Genomic DNA, 26,765 nt, shown 5'->3' on the forward strand with positions numbered 1-26,765 from the left:
TGTTTAGTCAAGTAAATTTATCCACTAGGACTGAAAATAAGCCCAGAATGATGTAATATTGCATCATATTGCATAATACCATCATGCACACATCATCCACAGTTTATTACATCATTTTCTGATGCAATGCAGTTCTACTGCCATGCTGCTGCTAAGTAAGCTGACGTCAGCAGTGTACTATATGAAGCCCAGTCAGAAAGGGTGAGCATTTGTAATATTCATGCTGGCTGACTACTGCTGGATACTCTGCAGAGATTCTCCCAAACAGGTGTACAAGAGACAAGCAAAGAAATCTAAGACATAGTCTATGACTTCATTTTTCAAACGGTATTAACCGTAGGTCTCCTACTATTGGCATACAATTCAAGATGTAATTATATTATTGCATATTACAAAAAAACTAGAGCCAATTTTGCATTTTCACAGTCACATTCATGTTTAGCACATGGAAATTTATAAGAATTGACTAATTTCATTTCCGTAACATGACTTTTGTGAAAATTTGTTGCCCAGTGTAATAGACTAGGGGGCACTCCATGAAGTTAGCATGTGGCACATTTAAACTAATCGGAGAAAGTTCTTTTTCACTCAACGCACAATTAAACTCTGTAATTTGTTGCCAGAAGATGTGGTTAGTGCAGTTAGTGTAGCTGTGTTTAAAAAAGAATTGGATAAGTTCTTGGAGGAGAAGTCCATTACCTGCTATTAATTAAGTTGACTTAGAAAATAGCCACTGCTATTACTAGCAACAATAGCATGGAATAAACTTAGTTTTTGTGTACTTGCCAGGTTCTTATGGCCTGGATTGGCCACTGTTGGAAACAGCATGCTGGGCTTGATGGACCCTTGGTCTGACCCAGTATGGCATGTCCTTATACTTTTATACTAATGGACAAGATATTGATATCTCCACATTGTTGCTTGTATGGTCAAGGTATGCGCAAAACAAGCCAATTTGGAGACACTGCCTTTATATATAATATTGTTCATCTCTTTCCTTTGTTTTGATACTCATCCCTTTTGGGCAGGGTTTTTTGTTTTGTTTTGTTTTGTTTTGTTTCATCATGAGCACAAAATGACAATGCCAGTAAAAATACTACCAAGTTTAAAAGAAAAAAAAAAGCTATTTTCAACCCCTTTTGAGAAACCATATGTTTGATTTAAAGGTCAAGTTTAAAAAGAGAGGATATTATAAGAGAAGACTGGTTTGAGCCTTATCATAAAGCTCATTTTTCTTCTCTGAATTAAACAGATCAGGACACTTTTTTCTTGAAAAAATATTGGTAAAGAATATCTACATTACTGTTTGTTTTAACTACAGAGCATTTTGTATAATATTGTTTGGTTTGATTTTCATGAAGAATGTTTTCAAATAAATGTAATGTTCTATGTGATACCGAAATGATAAAGGAGAATATAGCTTAAAACACTGCAAAAGAAAGCATCTTAATTGTTGAAGAAATTGTTTTTATACACTAACCTCTTGATATTGTCAGCATAGTGCTTTAATCTGCATCTTTAAAAAACAATCACTTGCATATACAGGAATTTATTTATATTTTTTGCATTTCTGAGTGGGCTTGGCTTGTATTTTCCTGCTAAAATATGTGCTAATTCAAGTCTTCTTACCTTTGATTTTGTATTCAGTATGGAGGCTTAATCCCAGAGCATGCTTTTCTGATGCAAAATCTGAATGCTTGTGTAGTCACAACAGCTGTCTCCTCACCATGTGGTATCTTCCAATACTTTACTGTAGAGATGAATTTTTGGCCCAGTGTTCCAGTAATATTGGACACACATGGTTTTAAGTGACAAAGCAGTATGCTTATGCATTCATTTGACTCTCACAGCTATAGTTGGCTACAGATTAGAACAGGGAGAATACATTCACACCAGGGCCACCCTCATGGCTGCTGTGGTAGCTGGATCACAGTAGGCTCTGTTGCATCTAAAGACACAATTAACTACTGCTGAGGAATTGCAAATTCACTAAAGCCTTTACAGCTCTAGCATTTAAGCGTACACTGCATTTCTGAAAAGAACTACCAAACAGTTAAAATTCATTAGTCTAGTTATGCTTTTATTTCATTAAAATGTTGGGCATGTTCTGGCAGTTATATAGGTTGGAAAAAATAAAAATACAACATTGTGCAGTAATAATGGTATGCTTTTAGTTTTTACTATTGTGTTTGTGTATCAAAGGAGACTGTTTGATTAGCTAGACTGTCCTATATTGATCCTTTATTTAAAAAATAAAGCAGTTTACCTTAATTAACAGAGACTAAAATTTGTATTCCTTTATTTTAAAAGGCTCAGGTCAAACTTAGCCAGTTAATTAAATATTTCCAAAATAATTTCAAGAAAGTTGGTCTTTAATATGTCTCTTGAACCTGTTTAAATTTTAAAAGTATACCTGCCATTGAAAGGTCATTTTTTAACTGAAGAAAATACACATGTAGGGGCTAATTTTCAAAGGAACTACTGTGGGTAAATGTTTTAAGTGCAGAAATGGCCTATTACATACCAGTGTGATCTGTAGATAAACTTACGTAAATGTCACATTCACATGCACATTTATTACTTGGACTGTGCGGAGGCAACCCTGGAGGGTGGAGTTGGGGAAGGATTTGAATTTACATGCATACTTTGTAAACTTCTACACTATGCATGTAAATTTTCAGGAAACCTTTGCACCAAATAGCAGGTGTAATTTGTGCAGGTAGATTTGGTGGGATAATTTTCCTGTAAGCTTGCTTTGAAAATTGGTGCAGCTTATACACAACATTGTGACATAAGGCTATACAGGATGTTCAAAAATTACCCTCTTAATGTATTTGCTCATGTTTTGGCTTTGTATAAAAACTCTTAGAACTTGATTATTAAAACTTCAAAGAATTAAGCTGAGAACATCCAAAGTTATGGCAATTTAAAAAATATTTTAACTGAAATCTATATATAGTTGGTCTTTTCTGTTTTAGACAATACAGTTTTAGATCATTTTTTATGGGAGATATTTATATTGAGAACTCTTCAGTTATGATTTTTTCTAGGATTGCAGGTTCTCAAAAACAAAGAATGTACAAAATAACATTCTTCTGCTATTGGCTGCTATTTACTGACTCTTCAGTGGCAGGTTGTATTTATGCCAATTTATCTGCATCAGGGAACATTCTTGATAGCAGAACAAAGTGAATAAAAGTAGTTTGCTTTGCAAATGAATGCAAATGGTACAGCCTTTCGGGGAAACCCTTTAACAGGGGCAGTACACTTTGATTATGAGTGAAGCTGCCATTTGGACATGGTGAAAAGAGCACGCTTGAACCATTGATTAGAGGAGACAGTAGAAGAAGTCAGGAAGGGCCCTGTTAAGCTTGCAGTGTGGCAGGCGGATGTCAGTGTGGTTAGAGCACAGTGGGAGAATGACAGGGAGGATTAGTGTCAGGGAGAAGCTTTGCCGTAGCTGTGGAGATGGTCCCTGGGGTCACTCACCTCTGACTGTGTTGTTCTGTGCTGATGACTCTGTAATGCAAACTGCTTGATGCATGCCTGTTCATTATCGGAAATGGTGATTAGGTGAGGTATTTGTCGTTAACATTTTTTTCCTTAAGAGTAATGATTAGTACAGATTTTCTAGTTCTGTATTTACCACTTTGTAGTACAGAAGAGAAACGGCGTATTAAATACTTTAGTTAAAATCTTTAGTTTTTAGTTGACAGCAACAGAAATGTTTTTGTCTAGATTGGCATTTTTATTTTAGAGTTTTACAGGTTGTACTGACTAAAATACATAGTCATTACTAGCACAAGTAGATTATCAAAACAACTATTTCCTTCCTGCTGCTCCATAAACCAGAAAAGGAGCAAAGGACAAAACACTACATAAATCCTAGTTTCTAAAAACACAGTTTACTGATTTATAGGGGTCATGAATTAAAATTTTTGAAAATAACTAGAACTAGCAACTTCTATGAATACTGTGAACTTAGAACATTTTATTTGAAGACTGCTTTAAATATTTTTCTTTTGTAAATATTTATTTGCAGATGGGTGGATGTTGTAGTGTTAACAATTGCAGATTTGTAATATTTTAAAGGGTACAAATTTTAATAGTTAAATGTGCTCATGGATTTCATTTTTCTTATAGTTTTTCAGGACTATTTTCTCTTTTTCAGCCTATGGCAAAAATCTTCAGTGAACTGAGCACCTCTGCACCTTATTTCATGCATGTGGATTAACAAATATTTTTTTCCGTTTTGGTTAGATATGTATTGGCTTGCTATTACAAAATGAAAGGGTTCATAGTACTGAAGTATAAGAATCTGTCATAAAATATTTGTGTGCTTAATGTCTAAACTATATGTTTTTTTAGTACAGTAATATAGTTCTGTTTTCCACCTAAGATAATCATTTGTGATGTTTTACAGGCACCTGAATGGACAGAAGAGGACCTTAGCCAGCTGACAAGAAGTATGGTTAAGTTCCCAGGGGGGACCCCAGGTCGATGGGAAAAGATTGCTCACGAGCTGGGTCGATCAGTGGCAGATGTGAGTTCACTCAGATTTGCATTGTATGGCGAATGACAAGCCAGAACAAGATAGGCAGTGTGTGAAAGGCAGACATGTGAAAGGGTTCAACATTGTCTTCTGAGAGCAGCTACAATCCTTTTAGGACCTGGAAGTAAACCATTAACTAAGCAACCAAGAGACAGATGTGAGCCAGTCCCCTGTTCCACAATTAACAGCTGTAACTGATCAGCTGTATGGGGGATTCTGCTGCTTATAGTCTTGAGCTACTGTAATCTGATCACAGAAAAACAATGCTGGTTTGTATTTGTAGCAACCCTTTTCAACTGTGAAAGAACATTTGTAAGGCTATTCAATCAGGATTAAAGCTTTCAATTCTATTTAATGCAGATTTAATAAATAAAAACATGCATTCTTGATTGTACATAGACACTTTCTATTAATGAAAATGTAAGAAACCATGTGTAACTTAAATACATCAGATTGCCAGTTTGGTTCGAATGAAATGGGGAAAATGGTTACTAACCATTTTTGGCATTATATGAAACAGATATTGTAAATAAGGTTTTAATTTAAATATTATTAATTGTTCCATATTTGGAAAGACAGCAGAGATATTACAGTACTAGATTTCCATATAGAAAAATCAAATAGATATAAAATCTGCTATTTTCAATATAATTTTGACAGTATTTAAATTGACAGCATTAGAAATAATGTGTGACTTTTTTCTTCAGTATCACATATCTAAATTCTGTTTGGAGTAGTGTGGTTAGGTGAAGATTAGAAATCATAAGTTTGCTCATGTAAAGCTGTAAATGTCTTTATATGAGAATAGTAATGAAGTTGCTGACAACCAAACATAAAACATTTTGGTCCAGATGTGTGTGGAGAAGTTTTCCCATAGACACAGAATAGAAGAAACACCTTATGATATTTGTTATCTTTACAAAGTGTTTTATCTGTAGAATTACAATCTTGTTTTCATCCCTTCCCCATCTTCCCTCTCCCAGTGGTGTGCATAGGTCTCTGGGGACCAATAATTCCATTTATGCGTGACTCCTCCCCCACTCCATCTCCATCCTTCTCCTAGCAATATTTAGTCCAGGAAAAAAAAACATATCTGAATTTTTCTATTTTTACTATGGCCTCATTACATCACACTGCCCAACCCCTCAGGTAAAAGGGATGTATTGATGCCATGCAGCAACACAGTGTTTCTACTGGGCAGTAGCAGCAAGGGCATTGTTGATAAGGAGAGCCATTCTAGGGAATGAGGTCATATTTTAGGCCAGCTGCTGGAGGGAGAAAACAGCAGGACTGAAAGTTACAGGTGGTGAGGTGCAGCATGAGGAGGGCTCAACAGATGTCATGGAGTAAGAGTAAACTCACAGCAGCTGACAGTCAGGACCAAGGCATCAGAACAGAATCAGGAGGCAGAAGCAAGGTCAGACATACAGGATCAAGGCAGACAGAGTTTGCAACATCAGGAAGTAGGGCAAGGTGAGTTCAGGTGGAGTTCAATCGCAGACAAGAGGTGGGCAACAGGTCAGGGCAGACAGAGTTCATGCAAAGTGAAAGGCAAACAATGGTCAGGGCAGGCCGCAAACAAGACAGCGTCAGGAATCAAGCCGGGTCTCAGGAGAGAGGCAGCAAAAGCACAGGAAAACACAGAGCCAAGCTGCTTGTTCATGCATTGGCTGAGAGGACTGAGCTTCTTTTATAAGAAAGCAGTGATGATGTCAGAGTACACCATCAGGAAATCCTGTGCTCTGGACCTATAAAACTGCTGAATTGGTGAGGACCCTTAAACAGAACTGCAGATTGCATCAGACAATCAGGACACCAGGAACTATGCTGAACTTGGTACCTTGAGGAATGAAATGCTGACCGCTGTGCAGCACCTTGCGGTCAGCAGCATATTACATTACCCCTCCCATGGGCCCCTTCAGGCTATCTGTTCTTGGGCTTGTGAGGAAAGAGATGATGTAACTCTTTCCTTGGGACAGTAACCCTTCCAGTCCACTAAATAATAGTTTTTCTCACTGTTTTGGAGTCAGTGATTATGTTTATCTCAAACTGCATTTCAGAGTCAGCAGAGACGGGGGGGGGGGGGAAGTGATTTTCTTAGAGTATTTATTTAGGGTCAGAAGTTTGAGCAGAGAGATATGGAATGGTTTATAAATGTGAAGAGACGTGGGGAATCTTGAGTTGATAAGTCACTGTGTTTGCTGTTTGACCTGATAAGGTCCAATGAACCTAGAGACAAATGTATATGAAGGCACCTTTAGCCTTCATATAAAAGATGTTCCTTGTGCTGAGCTAGACCTTGTCCCCAGGAACAAATTGTGGAATGGGTCAACACTTTATCAGCATTCTTCCTGAAGTGGTCAGCTGCCTCCTTGAGAAGGATCTCTGGTAGGCTGGGAGAAAGACTGTACACTGCCGGAATGTCTATGGACACACGGAGAGGAAGAGGTAGTTTCGGGTGTGGCCCATACATGATGTAGAATGGAGAAGATCCCAAAGATTCACTGACATGGTTGGTTGTAACAGAATTCAGTTCATGGAAGTAGTTGCACCCAGCCATCCTGCCTAGTCGACACATAGGCTCTGAGAAAGCCCTCTAGAATTTGATTAACCCTTTCTGTCTTGCCATAAGACTGAGGATGGTAAGCAGAGGGAAGGTCTAGCATCACTTCCAACTGTTTACAGAGGATCAGCCAAAACTTTGAAGTGAACTAAATTCCATGGTGACTAACGATTGGAATAGTTTATCTCCCATAAGGGAGAGGCTAATGACAGGGCCTGGCCTGAGAGTAGGAAGATTATAAAAGCCACTTTGGTTTCTTCTGATATGAAGCTGGCTGGCTGATGCTCAAAGTGACCAAGTATTGATTGATTTAAACCCCTGCTGGTCTTAGGGTTACCCTCATACCAGGGTGATAGGGGCAGATGTAGTGCAGCAATGGTCTGCAAAGGGATGGGAGTAGCAACCGGTGATGGAAGAGCTAAAGGTGGCATAGATGCTACTAGTGAGAATTGCAGCTTGTTCACTCACAGAGACTCATCCTGCAGTAACTCTGTTGCGGCTAACAGTCTGAGACCCCCTACAGAAAATCTGACAGGGATACATTAGCTGTGTTCTTGGCCTGAGCAAACTTTCACAGAATAGGGGTTGACTTACTGTAGCTAATGGTCAGGACCATACTCTGTTAACAAATTCCACAGTTTGTGCGCAGAATGAAAACAATACTTTCTCCAGTTTGTTTTGAATGTGCTACCTATTATCTTCATGGAATATCCCTTACTCCTAGTACTACTGGAAAGGATAAATAACAGTTCCCTATTTACCCATTTCACCCCATTCATGATTTTATAGAGCTCTTTCATATCTCTTCTCAGCCATTGCTTCTCCAGGCTAAAGATCCCTAACCTGTTTAACCTTTCCTCTTAGGGAAGCCAAGCCATTCCATCCCCTTTATCAATTGTGTCACCTTTCTCTATACCTTTTCTGTTATATCGTTTTTTGAGATGAGCTACCAGAACCACACACAGTACTCTAGATGCAATCACACCATGGATTGATAGAGGCATTATGATATCCTCGGTTTTTTAACATTTCTTTCCTATCTAACATTCTATTTGCTTTTTTAACCATTTTCAAAGTATTATACACAATGATTCCAAGATCTTTTTCCTGGGTGGTGATGCCTAATATGGAATCAGTATTGTATATTTATAGTTTGGGCGCATCACTTTGTACTTGTCCATAATAAATTTCATCTACCATTTAGACTCCCAATCACCTAGTCTCACAATGTCTTTTTGGCAATTCCTCAAAATCTGCAAATTTGATCATCTCACTCATTGCTCCTTTTTCCAGAATCATTTATAAATATACTAGCAAAAAGTGTCTGGCATTGCTCAGGTAGTCTGGTCTATAACACCCTGTTTGAGTATCTACATCTGTTTGTATAGAGGGGTGGGGGGCACATATATGTGTATGTGTATTTGGGGGAGCATATATGAGTTTATTTATTTAACACTTTTCTATACAGACATTCATGAAAAAGATTCATATCAAATCGGTTTACATGGAACATAGGGACTAACTAAATAACCATATAACAAGAAAGCAAGAAGTAAAAAGTTACATATAACAGGGAGATAGAACTTGGGGGGCTAGTGTAGCTGGGAAGAAAAAGGACAGCATAACTAGAAGGAAAATATATGCTGAGACTAGGCAGAATGTCTAGTCAAGTATATCTTTGCCTGTGTATATACCTGTGTGTATTCGCCTCTCTGTGTGTATCTTTACCTGTGTGTGTGTGTGTTTGGGAGCCTATGTGTTCGTGTGTCTATATTTCTGCCTATGTGTACATGTGCCTTCCTGTGTGTGTCTTTGCCTGTGCCTATGTGTGTGTGTATGTATCTGTGTGTGTATATATGAATGTAAAGACCTGTCTCAGGCTATTAGACCAGACTGTCTTTGCACAGTACACTGTTTCAAGTGCTACCTGGTGGCCAAACACACAACAGTGTGACTAACTGACCCACACAAGCCTTTCATATATATAGAGAGAGATTGAGAGAGAGATTGATAACCACTTGTTTCAATATATAATTCCTGGGGCATGCCACTATTTACCTTTCTCCACTCAGACCTACTCTTTCCTATCCTTTAGCCAATAACCAATCCCAATAAGATTTTGCCTCCTAGCCAATGATTTTTTAATTTCCTAATGAGTTTCTCATGAGAGGCAATATCTGAATTTTGAGAAGGCATTTGACAAACTTTATCAACCAACTCACCTTCTCCACATTTTTGTTAACCCTTTTAAAAAATATAACAGATTTATGAGTCAAGACATCCCTTTGCTAAATCTGTATTAGCTCTGCCCAAAGTAATTTTATTCTGGTCTGTAGTTTCCCAGATCATCCCTGAAGCCCATTTAAAAAATAGGTGTTACATTAGCCACCCTTCAAGCCTCAGGAACCATGCCTGATTTGAATGAGAAGTTAGAGATAACCTGTAATAAATCTGCAGTTTCATTTTTGAGTTTTTTCAGAACTCAGGGGGGGTATACTATCTGGTCACAACGTTTTGTTACTCTAATTCGTCAGTTTGCTCTATTACATAATCCCGATTCACTGCAATTTGATTGGGTTGCTCTGAATCATCACTAAAAAATATTTTTGTCATTCTCTCCAACATCATCCTGAATAAAGACCGAAACAAAGAAATTATTTAAAAGGCTTGTATACCACATTCTATTGTATAATGTCCGAGGTTCACATAAAAGTGTACATAATCAGAAATCAAACAAAAATAAAGACTACAAAATTCATCCTTGGAAAATAAAATTCTTAAAGAAAGCCATCAAAGCTAGGAAGCCTAAGATAGATACTAAGTTCATAGCTTAAGGACGTTTGCTGGAAGAATGGGATAATACCATTCAGGAGTCCATAGGAAGTCTGATAGAGAGTTCCAGAGTTTAGCTACAGCTACGGAGAAGACTCTGTTTTGGGTGATATCAAATATCGCCACTTTCAAATCTGGGACTTCAAGTAGATTTTTGTTAGTTGATCTTATCTGTCTGATAGGTCTGTAAATCCGGAGAGATGCTTAACCAACTAGATACATCGTTATATAGAACTTTGAATATGAGCATTTAGAACCTTATACTGAATACGGTATACAGTTGGAAGCCAGTGAAGAGAGATCAATGTAGGAGTGATATGATCTCGTTGATGGGTACCAGTTAAAAGCAGTGCAGCCCAATTCTGAACTATTTGTAAAGGGTGAGTTGTATAGAGAATTACAATAATCCAAATTGTTCAGGATTAGTGATTGTAAAATTAATCAAAATTCATGGGTTTCAAGGAAGGGTTTTAGATATTTCAGTAAATGCAACATATAAAAGGAAGATTAAAAATAGTAGAAGCATGATGTTGCATTGACAAACACGAATCAATCATAATACCTAGATTTCTAGCTTTGTGGATAATTGGAATGTTGTGTCCCTGGAAGACCAACAAGATGGGAATAGTATAGGAAGAGGATTTGATGCTCAAACGAAACGTGATTTTGGTTTTGGAGATGTTAAATTTCAATCTATTATGCGATAACCAATGTTTAACAGAATTTATGCATTATGAGACTAGGGCAAGGGTATCAGGCCATGAGGATTTGTATGGGATGAAGAAGTGAATGTCAGTGTAAATTTTGTAATTTATGCCTAAACATGACAATAACTGACAGGGGGATAGATAAATGTTGAAAAGGGTGGCAGAGAGAACAAAACCTTGTCTTTCCTGAGCGCCCCTTAAAAAACCCCTCAGTCATCTTGTGATCCAGCCAACTCCCTCACAGTCTTCTTATTTATTTATTTATTTATAGATTTTTCTATACTGGGGTACGTAAATAACATCACCTCGGTTTACATTCAAACAGTAATTCAGCATTGCGCTTTACAATATAACAAGTTAACTAAACGAAAAAACAATACAGTATATAACTTTATATTAATAGAATATCAGCAATATATGAGAGATTGTGGCAGTTAGGAAGAGTAGTTGAGGATTCAGATCATTGATAGTAGGCTTTTTTAAATAGCCAGGTTTTAAGGTTTTGTTTAAATTTTTTGTGACAGAGTTCCTGGCGTAATTCAGAGGGCATGGTGTTCCATATTGTTGATCCAGCAATGATGAAAGATCGTTCTTTTGTACTAGAGAATTTAGTCAGATTGGGTGCTGGGATATTTAGTTTGGCTAAATTCTGGAATCTCGTTGGGCGGGAAGACGTTTTGAATTGTAGTTGATCTGTAAACCAGAGCATTTCTCTGTTTTGAATGGCTTTGTGTATCAGCGACATAGATTTATAAATTATCCTGTAAGCCACAGGTAGCCAGTGCAAAGACTGAAGAGCTGGAGTGATGTGATCATGGCGGCTTGTGTCGGTGATAATGCAGGCAACATCATTTTGCAGCATTTGCAAAGGTTGAATGGTGGCTTTGGGTAGACCCAGTAACAGAGCATTGCAGTAATCAATCTTTGATAAAATAGTTGCTTGTAAAACTGTGCGGAAATCATATTGGTATAATAGAGATTTAATCCGTTTAAGCGTAAATAGCTTAAAGAAACCATTTTTTACCGTATCCGCGATGAATTTTTTAAACGTGAGATTGCTGTCAATGATGATACCAAGGCTGCGTACTTGTTGTGAAATAGTGGAGTTGTTTTGAGCAATATCAGAGTTGATCAGTATTGTATTTTTTGGAGGTGAAATTATGATAAGTTCAGTTTTATTGGTATTTATAGCCAATTGGTTGTCTGTGAGGATTGTTTTAATTTCTAATAAAGCTACCTTCCAGGTACTCAGTGCATTTGTGATTGTGCTGGTTATAGGTATGAGTATTTGAACATCATCTGCGTAGATGAAGTGTTGAAGACCCAATTTAGAGAGTAGCCGGCATAGCGGTGTAAGGTAAACATTGAACAATGTGGAGGAGAGAGAAGATCCTTGGGGGACTCCTTGAGAGAGGTTTCTTGGCTTGGATTCACTTCGTCCACATCTAACGCTGTATGTTCTATTGCTCAGGAATGACTGAAACCATAGTAAAGCCGATCCCGAGATACCTATTTCAGATAGACGGGTAATAAGAGTGTTGTGGTTTACCGTGTCGAAAGCAGCTGATATATCAAGAAGGGCGATGAGGTATGATTTGCCAGCATCTAAAGCTTTTAGTAGCACCTCAGAAAGTGATATCAAAAGTGTTTCCGTGCTGTGGTACTTTCTGAACCCATATTGAGATGGAAAGAGTATTTGATGATCATCTAAATAATCAGTTAGTTGTTTGTTGATGACTCTTTCCATAATCTTTGAGAGGAAGGGAAGGTTTGATACTGGACGAAAGTTTGCTGGATCAGATGAATCTAGGTTAGATTTTTTTATCATTGGAGTAATGATAGCATGTTTAAGTATAGAAGGAACTTTGCCTGTGGTGATGGATTTGTTAAGAATCTTTGCAATAGGTTTTGCTATTGTAGAACGTATTGTAAGAAGAGTCTTAGTAGGTAATATGTCGGTGGGGTGGAAAGCTGGTTTCATTTTCTTTAGAATTGACTCAACTTCAATACCAGTAGTAATCTCAAGATTAGATAGCTTTGTTTCAAATTTATCTTGAGTGGCTGATGTAGCTTGGTTGGTGTGTAAAGGAGCAGGAAATGAATTAAATCGCGTTAAAATAGAATGTATTTTGTTATAAAAGAATGTAGCTAGTTCCTCACATTTTGAATCATCATTGTTGTTTAGATTGTTGTGAGTTGGAGCAGTAACAAGGCTTTTGACATATTGGAAAAGTGCTTGAGGGTTGAATTGATATTGATGAATTCTGGAAGCATAAAAATCTTTTTTTGTTTTGTCGGTGGCTTGGCGATATTTGTGTAGTAATGATTTGAATTTTAATAAAGTCGTGGAATTTTGGTTTCTGCGCCATTTTTTTCTGTCTTACGTAGCTCCGTTTTCATAGCTTTAAGTTCGGGAGTATACCAAGGTTTTTTCCTTATTATTTTTTCGGAATTGATTTCCTTGGATTGAATAGGACAGAGTTTCTCTGCTATGTTACTAGTAATTTTAAACCAAGAAGAGGTAGCTGTTTCAGCATCTGTGAGATCTAAATTTTTGAGATCTTCTGATATCACATTATTAATTTCATCTGTTTGACCTTGTTTTCGGAAGTAGATGGTTTTTTTGCTGTGAACATTATATGGTAATTGTTTTATTGTACAGCAGGTGTCAATCCGAAAGTGGTCCGACCAAGGAATGGGAGTGCAGAGGGGAGGTTTTGTATCAATATGGGAGTTAGTAAACATGACATCAAGGGTATGACCAGCTTTATGAGTCGGGTTAGTCACAGCTTGTTGAAAGCCTAGAGCATTAAGAGAGGTCAGTAAAGTTTCACAGGCTGGGGTTAGAGGGATGCGATCAAAGTGTAGGTTCAAATCCCCCAGAATAATTGTTGGGAGGTGAATATCAAGGTTTTTGATAATAAATTCAGTTAGTAGAGATGGGTTATTCTCAAGTATGCTGGGGGGGGGAGTAGATCAGGCAAATTTGAAGATCCTTAGATTTGAAAAGGCCAGTCTCCATTTTGGAGGAAGGGGAAGTAGTTTGAACTGTAAGGTTAAATTTGTTTTTGGCAGCCAGGAGAATACCTCCACCTTTCTTTTTGATCCTTGGAATGGAGAAAACATTGTAAGTGTCAGTGGGAAGTTGATTTATTATGGCTGTGTCAGTGTCTTTTAGCCATGATTCAGTGATCGCACATATGTCTGGCTTTTCATCTGTGAGGATATCGTTTAGTAGGGTGATCTTTTTTAGAAGAGATTGTGTATTTAATAGAAGGATGGAGAAAGTTATTAGACCTAACATTTGAGTGATAGGTGCTACCATAATAGGTGTTAATGTTCTGGTTAATGAGGAGTGATGGAGAAATCTAGCCGGTTTATAATTCACGTTGAAGTGTTTGATAGTGGGAATGTGGCGAGATAACATTTCTGATTGGTGCATTATTTAATGGTACTGAGTGAATAGGCGAGAAGTAGGGGCAAGCTCTTTTATTGCTGTAGGTCCAGAAATTGAAAGGCTTTAGACGAGCAGGAAGTCTTTGATAGCAGCGTGGTCAGATAAGGAAAGCCACTGAAGAAAGGAGGAGAAGAAAAAAATAGTAGTCCTGAAGTTAGTCAGTAGGTTAGGGATTTGGGTCAAAGTGAAGCTTGCTGGAGGGTGTCTGTGGTTGAGAGAGGTCCAAGAGAAGCTTGCTGGAGTGTGTCTGTGGTTGAGAGAGGTCCGAGAGAAGCTTGCTTTATTTATTTATTTATTTAAATATTTATTTTAATTTATTTAAATATTTATTTATTTATTTATTTAAATAGACTTTGAAAAGAACCTTTCCAGAGAGGCAAAAATGCAAAACAAACTTTTTAAATTCTCTTTTGGCCTGCCTTGTTAATGCTTTACATCAAACCTACCAGTGCTTATTCCCTTTCCTATTTTCGTTATTTGGATCCACCTTCCATTTTTTGAAAGATGTTTTTTGGCTTTAATAGCCTCTCTCACCGCTGTTTAACCATGCTGAAAGTCATTTGGTGGTTTTTATATCTTTTTGAATTCTTAGAATACATTTAGTCTGGGCTTCCAAGATGCTGTTATAAACATCCATGCCTCCTGCAAGCTGTTAACCTTTGCAACTGCTCCTTTTAGTCTTTTTTTCTAATGTCCTCATTTTATCATAGTCTCCTTATTTAAAGTTAAATGCTACTGCAGTAGTTTTCTTTAATGTCCTCCCTTTAGTGATTATATAAAATTTGATTGGATTGTAATCACTGTTGCCAAGAGGTCCTATCACCAATACCGCTGGCACCAGAGCCTACATCGTGGTGAGGATTAGATCTAGAGTATTCCCATCTCTTGTCTGTTTCAGAACCAAATGCTCCATGAGGTAGTCATTTATAGCACTTAAAAACTTTAACCTCCCTAGCATTTAGAAACTTTACCTCTTCCCAATGAGATATTTACTCAGTCAATATTGGAGTAAATGAAATATATTTGTTTGCTTGCCTAATTTCTATTAGCATTTCATTGTTTGTCTTCATCCTGGCCAGGTGGATGGTAGTATACCCCCACAGGTATACATTTCCACATCATACAGGGAATTTCTATACCTAAGCCTGATCCCAGCATGCTCTGCCTTCCCCCGATCCCTGTGCTGACTCCCTAGTTAGGCAGACACACAAGGCTAATGCAAGAATGTCACTCAACAGAAAACACCCCTTTTCTTTCTTCAGCCGCTTCCCTCCCAGGCAGCCTGCATGGAACAGGAGTGGAGATGTTGGGGCTGAGGTGAAACATTCTGAATACACAAGAGAAGAACCACTCTGACTTTCTGTTGCTCCCCTTCCCCTCCTGTTCCCTGTGGAGGGGAGGGAGTGAGTTTGGAGTGGATACAGCAGATCAAAAAAAGGAAGAACTCTTCAGCTCCCTAATCTAGCCTCTCCTGTCCTGTTATTTCTCCTCTTCCCAGGCAGCCTGCAAGGAACAAAAGGGGAAGAGGTCAGATTTCCAAGGTATGTGCAGGCCTGGATTTGCCAATAGGCACTCTAGGCCTGTGCCTAGGGTGGCAAAAATCAGGGGGAGGGCAACAAGCAGGCTGAAGATTTGCTGCCTTTTCAGCTATGCTGAATCTCAATCAGCAGAGAAAAGCTCTCTGTTTTCTTATCCAGCCCCTCTCCTCCCGGCAGCATGCAGGGAACAGGAAGGGGGTGGGGGGGGTGAGCCTGTAACAGAGGAAAGGGGATCCTTTTGGGGAGATTAGAAGGGACTAAGTTGAGATCATTGGAGGGGTGGGAAGAGAGGTTGGGGATGAGAGGGGGAGTCTGCTGCGGAGCCTATGTCTCTGTGTGAGAGAAGTGGGAAACAAGGGTAGGGAACAGCATTTGTGTGTGTGAGAGAGTAGAGTTTTGTGCCAAGTAATGTATATATTATATTCAGTGGGATGTTAGAGGGTGAAAGGAGGTACAAGACTGGAGCATGGTAGGGACCCATCCCTCCTCTCCTCCCCACCCACTGTAATTCACTGATCTTGGATTCTGTCCCCCAGATTCTAGAATCTCCTTTCCTTCCTTCCTACCTCTCCCTATTCCCCAGATCCTGGAACCTACCCCCTCCCCTTCCTCAATTCAAGAACCTCCCTTCCTCTGGCTCATTTTCCTTATCCCAGATTCTTAATCTTTCCCATCCCTACTTCTCTCCTCCTCATACTCCTCTCCCTTTATTCTCATCCCATTTCTGAACCTCCTCCTTTCCTCACCCTATTCCTGAGGTGGTCTCCCTGTACTGATACTTAAGATCACTTTTCTTCATTCAGTACAAATAAAATAAATTATAATTCTACTATAAAACTATTTGTGTAATGTAATATATATGCCAATTTGCTTCACATTTTTTACATTTTTGTCACAGAATCTACCCCTGAGCTACACAGGAAACTAGAGGTCTGTGCTATATACTTTCTGCTCCCTGTTCTCCTCCCACCCGAGGTTGGATAAGAGGGTGACAGCACCAACAGTGCCTAAGGGTGCCAAAATCTTAAATCCGTCACTGGGTATGTGCACATTCCCCAAGCAGCAGGAGCATTGATTACTGGTGCTGACACCCAGGCTGGTCAGTGCCGTCTCACAGCCTGATGCCCATCCCTGCCCTCCCCCCGTTAACACCACTGCTCTTCCCAGCCCTTGTTTCAGGGCCTGGCAGATTTTCTCTTATGGGTACCAAAGTCCACAGTGTAGCTCCTCTGTGGGATATTGTCCCACAGAGACAATCTGGGAGGTTGTGAGGGGCTGGGAACATTGGAAGGACCGATTTTTGTATGAGACAAAAAAATGTCCTCTGTGTGCCAGTCTGATTTCCTAATTTCAGCTGTACTCAATACCATAAGAAGACATAAGAAAATGCCATACTGGGTCAGACCAAGGGTCCATCAAGCCCAGCATCCTGTTCCCAACAGTGGCCAATCCAGGCCACAAGAACCTGGCAAGTACCCAAAAACTAAGTCCATTCCATGCAACCATTGCTAATGGCAGTGGCTATTCTCTAAGTGAACTTAATAGCAAGTAATGGACTTCTCCTCCAAGAACTTATCCAATCCTTTTTTAAACACAGCTATATTAACTGCACTAACCACATCCTCTGGCAACAAATTCCAGAGTCTAATTGTGCGTTGAGTAAAAAAGAACTTTCTCCGATTAGTTTTAAATGTGCCCCATGCTAACTTCATGGAGTGCCCCCTAGTCTTTCTACTATCCGAAAGAGTAAATAACCGATTCACATCTACCTGTTCTAGACCTCTCATGATTTTAAACACCTCTATCATATCCCCCCTCAGTCGTCTCTTCTCCAAGCTGAAAAGTCCTAACCTCTTTAGTCTTTCCTCATAGGAGAGTTGTTCCATTCCCCTTATCATTTTGGTAGCCCTTCTCTGTACCTTCTCCATCGCAATTATATCTTTTTTGAGATGCGGCGACCAGAATTGTACACAGTATTCAAGGTGCGGTCTCACCATGGAGCGATACAGAGGCATTATGACATTTTCCGTTTTATTCACCATTCCCTTTCTAATAATTCCCAACATTCTGTTTGCTTTTTTGACTGCCGCAGCACACTGTACCGACTATTTCAATGTGTTATCCACTATGACACCTAGATCTCTTTCTTGGGTTGTAGCACCTAATATGGAACCCAACATTGTGTAATTATAGCATGGGTTATTTTTCCCTATATGCATCACCTTGCACTTATCCACATTAAATTTCATCTGCCATTTGGATGCCCAATTTTCCAGTCTCACAAGGTCTTCCTGCAATTTATCACAATCTGCTTGTGATTTAACTACTCTGAACAATTTTGTGTCATCTGCAAATTTGATTATCTCACTCGTCGTATTTCTTCCAGATCATTTATAAATATATTGAAAAGTAAGGGTCCCAATACAGATCCCTGAGGCACTCCACTGTCCACTCCCTTCCACTGAGAAATTGCCCATTTAATCCTACTCTCTGTTTCCTGTCTTTTAGCCAGTTTGCAATCCACGAAAGGACATCGCCACCTATCCCATGACTTTTTACTTTTCCTAGAAGCCTCTCATGAGGAACTTTGTCAAACGCCTTCTGAAAATCCAAGTATACTATATCTACCGGTTCACCTTTATCCACATGTTTATTAACTCCTTCAAAAAAAGTGAAGCAGATTTGTGAGGCAAGACTTGCCCTGGGTAAAGCCATGCTGACTTTGTTCCATTAAACCATGTCTTTCTATATGTTCTGTGATTTTGATGTTTAGAACACTAGATCAGGATTTCTTGATCAGGCTATTAATCACTGGGCCAGCAAAGACTAGAGAGCCTTTGTTTTGTTGGAGGATATCCTGCCCAGTATACTACAGTGGCATCTATGGGGTGGGATTGGGGCTTACTCTAGGCTCCATGAACTATATCCCCTTTCCAAGCACTTCACTGTAATGGCTATATTATAAAAGTGGAGGGGAAAATCAAATTGGGAGGAGAAATCTGGGTAGCTGCAAATGAAGGCCATAGTATTATAACCCTAGTTGGGACAGGTTCTGATGGATCTGGAAGCCCTAAGGAGCAGGAGAACACTGCTGGGCTAAAAAAAATCCTACATGGCAAATCACAGGTTCATATTGCATGTGGTTGGCCAATCCAATAATAAAATTGGCCTTTACCAAAAAATAGTTAATACAGTCTGCCAAATTCATGTTTTCTTTTAAACATGCTTGAGTATATAAATATTTGTGATAATCAGTGTTCCAAATTGTACACATACCTTATTAACCATTTTAACTACAGTAAAGAAGAATATGGAAATTGCTTAGTATTAAGTTTGGACTGCATTTGTAACAAAAAAAAAAAAAGTAACCAAACTTTCATAAATCATTTGTGCTAATTGTTGACGTCAGTACTAATTAGATTTGTTTCCATCAAGTATTTGGTTGTGAAAGGAAACCAGGTTCAGTTTACTCTAATCAGAGTTCATGCTTGCTGACCTGGTTACCTGTACAGCGCTCTGTGTCAGCCTCAACACATCTGTTCCTTGACCTATTTTCTCATGCTGAATTTTTAGCTTCAGGCTTAGTTCTCATTCCTGTCCTGAATGCTTACAGAAACAATTGACCTGTTTTCTTTTTTTTTTAAATTTGACAAGCAAAAAAATCTGTATTTCAGGATCTGTGCTTTGTGGAATACCCAGTTTATACTTTGATTAATTGTAAACTTGATGTTCTTGTCAAATTAAGCCTTTAGTGCCAACATCTTTGTGAAATGGAGACACATATGATCACATATACTCTATCTTTAGTTTATATTAAAATATTTAAAATATTAATTTGTCTTGTAACAGATGATTTTGGTAACCACAAACTTCACGCAAATGGTAAAAATAACAGGAAGAGAAATCTCTCTGGCATGCAAAACAGACTTTAATGTGATTATTAACTGCAGGTTTTCTAAATTAAAGGCAGAGTTCCAATTTCGTACTTGCAAAGCAATATCATTCACTTGCCTGAGAGGATGTAAACTGATTCTACTTCCCTCTGCGGTTACTAATCTCCTGTATTCAGGTCGCAATAGCAGACTGGTAGGGGATTTGCCTTCATGGAAAAAAGCTCAGGTAGGCAGCAAAACAGGTGGATAGATTTAGGCAGATTTTTCTAATTAGCTTGGTGCCTAAATAGTGTGAGGTAAGAGGTGTACAGTTAGATAAATTGCCCCATATGTTGGTAAAAAATGAGGGCATGATTAACAGACTGTCTTCTAGGTTAGGGACATGGATATGTTCATTTTTAACTTCTGTGAACAAAAAATGAAGTATTCAGAGTCTTGGAGGGATATATTAATAAATAGTCTTATCTTGGATATCAATTTGTAATATCTATCAATATAAATTTTTATGTGTGGTAGCTGCATTTCAGGCCTATAATCAGAATCCCCAGTGTCCCGCCATTCTACAGCCGTAGGATGGGCCATAAAATCCGTCTCTTCCCTACAGATTTTGCCCATATCGGAAAAATTGCCATGGGACACTGGGGGGCCCCGCCAGCAACAGTCTAAGTCCCTCTTTCCCCTCTTCTGCATGCTGATATGAGGGCAGGAAGAAGAGAGCAATGGCAGTAGGTCGGGCTGCTTCCTCCTCTCTTACTGCAGGGAACCTTGCCAGCAACAAATAAATCCATCCCTCCCTACCCCGCATGTTGATCTAAGGTCAAGAAGAGTATTAGAGCAGCCGCAGAACATTTGGGCTGCTTTCCGCTCTCTTGCTGCAGGGGCCCTGCCATTAACAATGTCAGCACACACACACAGGCAGACAGACACTATCAGAGCAGCTAGAGCACATCGGGAGACTGACTATAGGTTCCAAAAGCTTGGATGAACACACAGCCAAGCAGTTGAAAGCAGCAGCCAGGCTCCACAGCAAGAGAAGAGGAGGCAGCCCAGTATGCTTCTGCTCTAATCCTTTTCTTCCTATTGGATCAGTAAAGGGAATGGGAGAAGTACTGGGGAAGAGGATGAAGTGGGAGTTGAGTACAGATACATGATGGGGTGGTGTGGGGGATAGTAGTGAAAGAATGGATGGAGGTGGGGCAGCAGTGTATGAGAGGATCAGACTGTGCAGGAGGGAAAGTGAATGAGAGAACTGGAGGGAGTGTGGAGAGAGGGGGGGTGAAAGGATGGGGCAAAAGTGTGCAGATGGGGTGAGAGTGAATGAGGGGATTGGAGAAAGTGCAGATGAAGGGAGAGTGAGTGAATGAAGAGATTATAGGGGGTGTGGAAAGAAGGAAGAGGGGATGGAGCAAGAATGAATGAAGGAATCGGAGGAGAGGGAGAGTGAGCAAAGGGATTGCGGGCATGAGTGAGGAAATTGTAATAGCTCTGGGGTATGAGTGAGAGGATTAGAGGAGAGGATACAGAGAGAAAGATATGATCAGAAGGAGAAGCTGTGAATGAGGGGAACAGAGGGATATGAAAGAAGAGAACTGTTGAAAAGAGGGGTGTCATTGAATCATCCTGCTCTCTCCTGATCCTAGGTTCATTTCCAATCCAGGATCTCCCCTTTCTCTGAGAACAAGCAGGATGGTAGTCCTAACACATGGGTGACATCATCAGATGGAGCCCGATATGGAAAGCTTATGTCAAAGTTTCTAGAGCTTTGACTAGGTACAATGAGCATGCCCAGCATGCCCTATACTACGTGTCCACATTGGGTCGCCAGTCTCTTTTTCTGCAGAATTGTGAGCCTCACGGTTTTGTGCTCTAAAAACTTGGCTTTTTGCTGCTTTGAAAACTTTGTTTTTGCGTCTTTTTGCACTACTTTTTGTTCGCTCAGTTGCTGGGTCCCTCTCTGTGCCTTCCTGTAGTGTCCCCATTCAGGGTATTCAGCATTTCGGGTAACTTTCTTTTCGCGGTTGATTTCCCCCCTTGGAGACTGTGCCTCAGTGCCTGTCAGCCATCGATGCCCACCGCCATCATTCGGTCCTTTGGCCATTTTTTCACCCCGTCTTGGCCACGTCCAGTTTTCACTGATGCCCCCAGTGCCTGAGGACCATGTCGATCATTGATGCTCATGAGGGTATGCATCCACTGCCTGGGGGCGTCGCATGATGTCCAGGGTTGCCGCTTGTGCACCCAGATGACCCTGAAGGGACATCTGCTTCAACTCATCAAGATGGATCAGCTCTTTGGGTCGAGGAAGTCCAAGCTATCAGCATCGATGTATCTCAGAACCACACCAATGGACACCATGCTATCAACATCTGCAGGACCAATGGTTTCTGAGGTTTCCAGTGGATAGGGGTACCAGAGACCAAGCATTGTCAATCTCCTCCAGGCGGAGGACGCCAAGTTCATACTTGGCACCAGGGAAGAACCTGGCCAAGTATTGAGGGATGCCTAAGAAGCATCGGCACTGGTCCCCATCAATGCACGGTGCCAGGCATAGGGATGCACTGGCTTTTGCCGCATTGCCCCCAAAGCAAACCCATGGCGAGGTGCGCACATCCTCCATTGATGTCCAGGGTCTGAGACAATCTCCATCAGTCCTGATGCCAGTCACCAATCCCCCTCAGGGATCCGAGGAAAATCTGGCCACCCCTCCTTCCTTCCAGTTGGTGTTGACATCGACAATGTTCAAGGAAAACTGGAGTATCGAGTCCAGCTGGCAGTGGAGCGGGTGCTGCAGGGCTTCGGTCCTGTGGCACAGACAGCACTGGAGCTGGTGATGCCCGTCCTCGTACCGCTTCTGGAGAAGCTCAGTGTGCTCATCTGTACATTACCGACCCAGCTAGCATCTGTTCCCAGGACAGCGCTGGTGCCTGGTGGGGCACAGAGGCCTCCCCCTACTGATACGGTAGTCGTTGCTGGTTCCTCCTCCAAGGAAGCTCCGCCAAGGCCAGCGGAAGTGCCGAGACCTATAATTCCCCATCCAGTTCCAATAGTCCCTGCACCTCAGGGACCGGTGCCATTGGTCAACCCTTGTGACATAGTAAGGGCAAAGGGCCGTTGGCGCCATTTTGATTACTGGCAGCCGACGGCCCAAGTGCAAGAGATCGCTCCCGGACCCCCGCTGGACCACCAGGGACTTTTGGCAGGTCTTTGGGGGGGGGGGGTCAGGAGGTTGGAGGGTTGTAGTTAATTAAATATAAAGGGTTGTGATGGGGGGGGGGTTTGTTTTATTTTTTCCCCACAGAAAGAGAACGATAAAAGCTTTTTCATCTGGGGAGTGGACCGAAATGGCTCTCCCCAGACTCGAAAACGAAATGGTGACAAAAAAAAATATTGTGTACTCCCCTAATTTGCTCCATAAGATGCACAGACGCCTGGGAACAGAGCTGGTTTAGCACACCACTTTTTTTTTTTAATTTTCCCCCTCTGAATCCTAGGTATGTCTTATGGTCAGGTGCATCTTATGGAGCAAAAAATACAGTATCTCAGGTTCATGGTGGGAAAACAGCACTTCCAGTATCAGGTGTTGCTGTTTGGGCTTGCCTCCGCCCCATGAGTCTTCACAAAATGCCTGGCCTTGGTGGTAGCACATCTCTGCAGATTGGAAGTGCACGTTTTCCCATATCTGCACAATTGACTGGTCTAGAGCACATCTCAGGCAGGGACCACCAGATCCATGTGCTTGACCATTCAGGTGTTGGAGTCTCTAGGGTTTGTTCTCAACTATCCAAAGTCCCATCTCAGGTCAAGGCCTTTTTGCCTCACCAGAGGGCCATCGCCTTGGCAACCATTGCAGCAGAGGTTAAACAGAGCCAGCAGGTATCAACCTGGCACATGTTGAGGCTGTTGGACCAATTGGCTGCAACCATCCATGTCACTCCCTTGACACGCTTGCATATGTGCAGAGCCCAATGGACCCTGAGGTGACAGGCCACTCAGAGCCTCTGGGATTGCATCCGAGTCACCCCATCTCTCAGGGACTCATTGTCCTGGTGGTGAGTACTTTCCAATCTGGAACAGGGGATTTCCTTTCAGAGTCTCCCTACTCAAATTGTACTAACCACGGATGCATCCACCCTGGGGTGGGGAGCTCACTGGATGGGCTCGGCACCCAGGGTCTGTGATCCTGTAAGCAAGTTCAGGGGTGCAGGGATCTTTCTGCTACAAGACATTGCCAGCTGCCCTCCCGCCTTACTTGCAATCCTAAATCAGGAAAGGACAATGTGTATTCACCTCAGAAATAGACTTTTCATTTATCATATTTGGCAGGATATAGCATTTGGGAAAATAACAATTCCTATCTCTAACATCCTGATCAATAAGCATCAATTTTCCCTAAAGTAAGTTCTGTACCATGGGTGATTTTACATATGCCATAAACCTTAGCCTGTTTAATATATTAACACTTGTGGCTAACTTACTCCTGATTCCAACTTCAGGCGATGCCTCTGTTCACCTCTGAAGGCAGGCTCCAGCAGGAGAGCTGGAGAATGTGTGCAGGGAAGGACTTTCTTTCTGGGCTTGGTACTGGCAGAGCAGGCAGGCGATCCCAGAAAGAGACTTGCTTCTGGCTCTGGTACTTGGTGGGCTGTCTGGGCATGCCCTTGCCCCTCCACATCTCAGATTTTGTCCCACTGCCCGCACCTGAGCAGGCACCTTGTCTCTCTGGTCTCCGGACGACACCTAGTCTTCTCCCTTCTTGATAGCAGGGTGTGCTGGTTTGCTTCTGACCCCCCTTTCGCTTTCAGAGATGCTTCGGCACAGATTTCAGGGTCGCTCTTAAGATCTGCTCTCTAGATTTTCTACCAGGGTTTGTGTTCATGGTTTGTGCTTTTCTTTTCTTCTTCTTTGCCCCCCCCCCATCTTATACTTCCCAGCAGGTGAATATGCATAATCTCATGCATAACCTCATGGTGGGTGGAGGATCTTTTGCCACATTGCAGGTCTTTTTCCCCCTCCCATTACTTCAGGAGGGGTCCTGGCATGTTGCAGGACTTGTCTCCCCCCCCCCCCCCCCCCTCTCCATTTCTTCAGGGGAGAATTGCCACGTCTGTATGCCATGCTTTTTGCCAGTGTCAGCATTTCCTCCAACTCTGACTGCCCCCCCCCCCCCCCCCAAGGGTCTTTCTGATATTTGCTTGCCTTGGCTCATCCATGGGCTTAAATTGTTTTCTCTCTGCTTTTTTTTTTTGTTTGGAGAGACATTTACAAACAGGCAGATCTGATAACGTATTCTTCAGTGTATCAGGGCAAAAGTTAATTTTCCACTGAGACAGTGCAGTTTTAAAGTTCACCTAGGTAAAGTCTTTTGCTGTGACAGTGCTTGGCTCTTGTGAGTTTCTTGGCTATTATGAATCATATTTGATTCAGTGGTAAACATGAGATATCTCCCTACAGTCCACTCAAGAACGTTCTTGTCAACTCAAATTCCTGGAGCTCAGGTGATCAGGTACATGCTATGGGCTTTCAGAGATCAGTTATCCAAAAAAGTTGTCCTGATCCAGATAGACAACCAAGTAGCCATGTGGTATGTCAACAAGCAGGGAGGCATGGGATCACACCTGTGTCAGGAAGAAATCCAGAACTGATAGTGGGCCCTATCTCGTGGGATGGTGGTTAGGGCCATGTACCTGGCCGGGACGGAGAACGTGATAGCAAACAGGCTGAGGCGAGCCTTCAGATCCCACAAGTGGTCTCTGGACCAGAAGATAGCAAATCGGATATTCCACCTCTGGGGGAGCCCGGACTTAGATCTGTTCACATCCCCCTGCAACAGGAAGATACCTCGGTTCTGCTCCCTATATGGGTCAGATAGCCTCAGACACCCTGGCCCATCATTGGAGCAAGGGCCTTATGAACACACATCCTCAGATTCCCTTAGTGGTGAAGACTCTCTTGAACCTTTGCGAGGACAGAGGGACTTTGATCCTCATAGCTGCTCATTGGCCAAGACAGGTCTAGCTTTCACTCCTGCGGGGGGGAGTCCATCTGGAAACCGATCAATCTGTGGACTTCCCCAGATCTCATCATGCAAAATCAGGGCAGGCTGTGGCATCCCAGTCTCCAGGTCCTGTTGCTGACAGCCTGGATGTTGAAATGTTAATCCTGAAACCGCTTGATCTTTCTGAGGATGTTTCTTGGGTCCTGGTGGCTTCTAGAAAGCCTTCCACTAGAAATTCCTCAGGACTGAAGTGGAGGAGATTGGAGTGGATGTGGGCAGAAGGCCCTAGATCAGTTCTCCTGCCCCCCACAAAAACTCCTTGATTACATTCTACACCTTTTGGAAGCTGGCTTAAAAACCAACTCTGACAGAGTTCTTCTGAGTGCAATTGGCACATACCACCACTGTGTAGATTGTACGCCCATCTCTGTACAGCCTATAGTTGTATGTTTCATGTGGGGCCTGCTTCAGTTGAAGCCTTCCCTAAGGCCTCCCGTTGTGTCTTGGGACCTCAATGTGGTGTTAGCTCAGCTGATGAAAGCTCCTTTTGAGCTACTGCACACCTGTGACCTGAAGTACCTGACCTGGAAGATTATATTTTTGGTGGTGGTCAGCAAGCTCTAGGCCTCAGTGACTTATCCACCTTATACTAAGTTTTATCATGACAGGGTGGCCTTGCATATGCACTCCAAGCTTCTGCCTAAAATGGTAATGGATTTCCATCTTAACAAATCGTCTTGCCAGTATTCTTTCCCAGGCCCCATTCGTACCAAGGCGAATGAGCACTGCACAGTTTGGACTGCAAGCCAGCTTTAGCCTTCTATTTGGAGCGGTCAGAAGCCCATAGACAGTCCACCCAACTTTTTGTTTCTTTTGATAAGAATTGGTTGGGCATTGCCAAACAGACACTATCAAATTGGCTAGCAGATTGCATCTCTCTATTATGCCCAGGTGGGACTGCATCTTGAGGGCCATGTAAAGGCTCATTCTGTCAGAGCCATGGCAGTGCTGGTGGCCTACTTGCAAGCAGTTCCCACAGAAGGAGATCTGCGAGGCTGCAACATGGAGTTCTCTCCTCACATTCACATCCCATTACTGTCTGGATAGGGATGGTGACGCGATAGTAGATTCAGCCAGTCTGTCCTCCAGAACCTGTCTGAGGTATAGAACCCAACTCTCCCAACCTAGGGTCCGTTGTTTGGGTTCAGGCTGTCTCCCTGTCTATTAC

General features: G+C 41.4%; 1 protein-coding gene across 3 annotated transcripts in view; it reads left to right on the plus strand.

The window, feature by feature from the left end:
- DNAJC1 (DnaJ heat shock protein family (Hsp40) member C1) overlaps window positions 1–26,765 on the plus strand; it is a 652,900-nt gene that overhangs the window by 560,605 nt on the left and 65,530 nt on the right. For all 3 annotated transcript variants that reach the window (XM_029588718.1, XM_029588719.1, XM_029588720.1), the window contains one exon: window positions 4,424–4,543. In XM_029588718.1, the coding sequence (XP_029444578.1) occupies window positions 4,424–4,543 (120 nt within the window). The remainder of the gene's footprint in view (window positions 1–4,423; window positions 4,544–26,765) is intronic.

This window comes from Rhinatrema bivittatum, chromosome 2, assembly GCF_901001135.1.
Source record: "Rhinatrema bivittatum chromosome 2, aRhiBiv1.1, whole genome shotgun sequence".
NCBI classification, from domain to species: Eukaryota; Metazoa; Chordata; class Amphibia; order Gymnophiona; family Rhinatrematidae; genus Rhinatrema; species Rhinatrema bivittatum.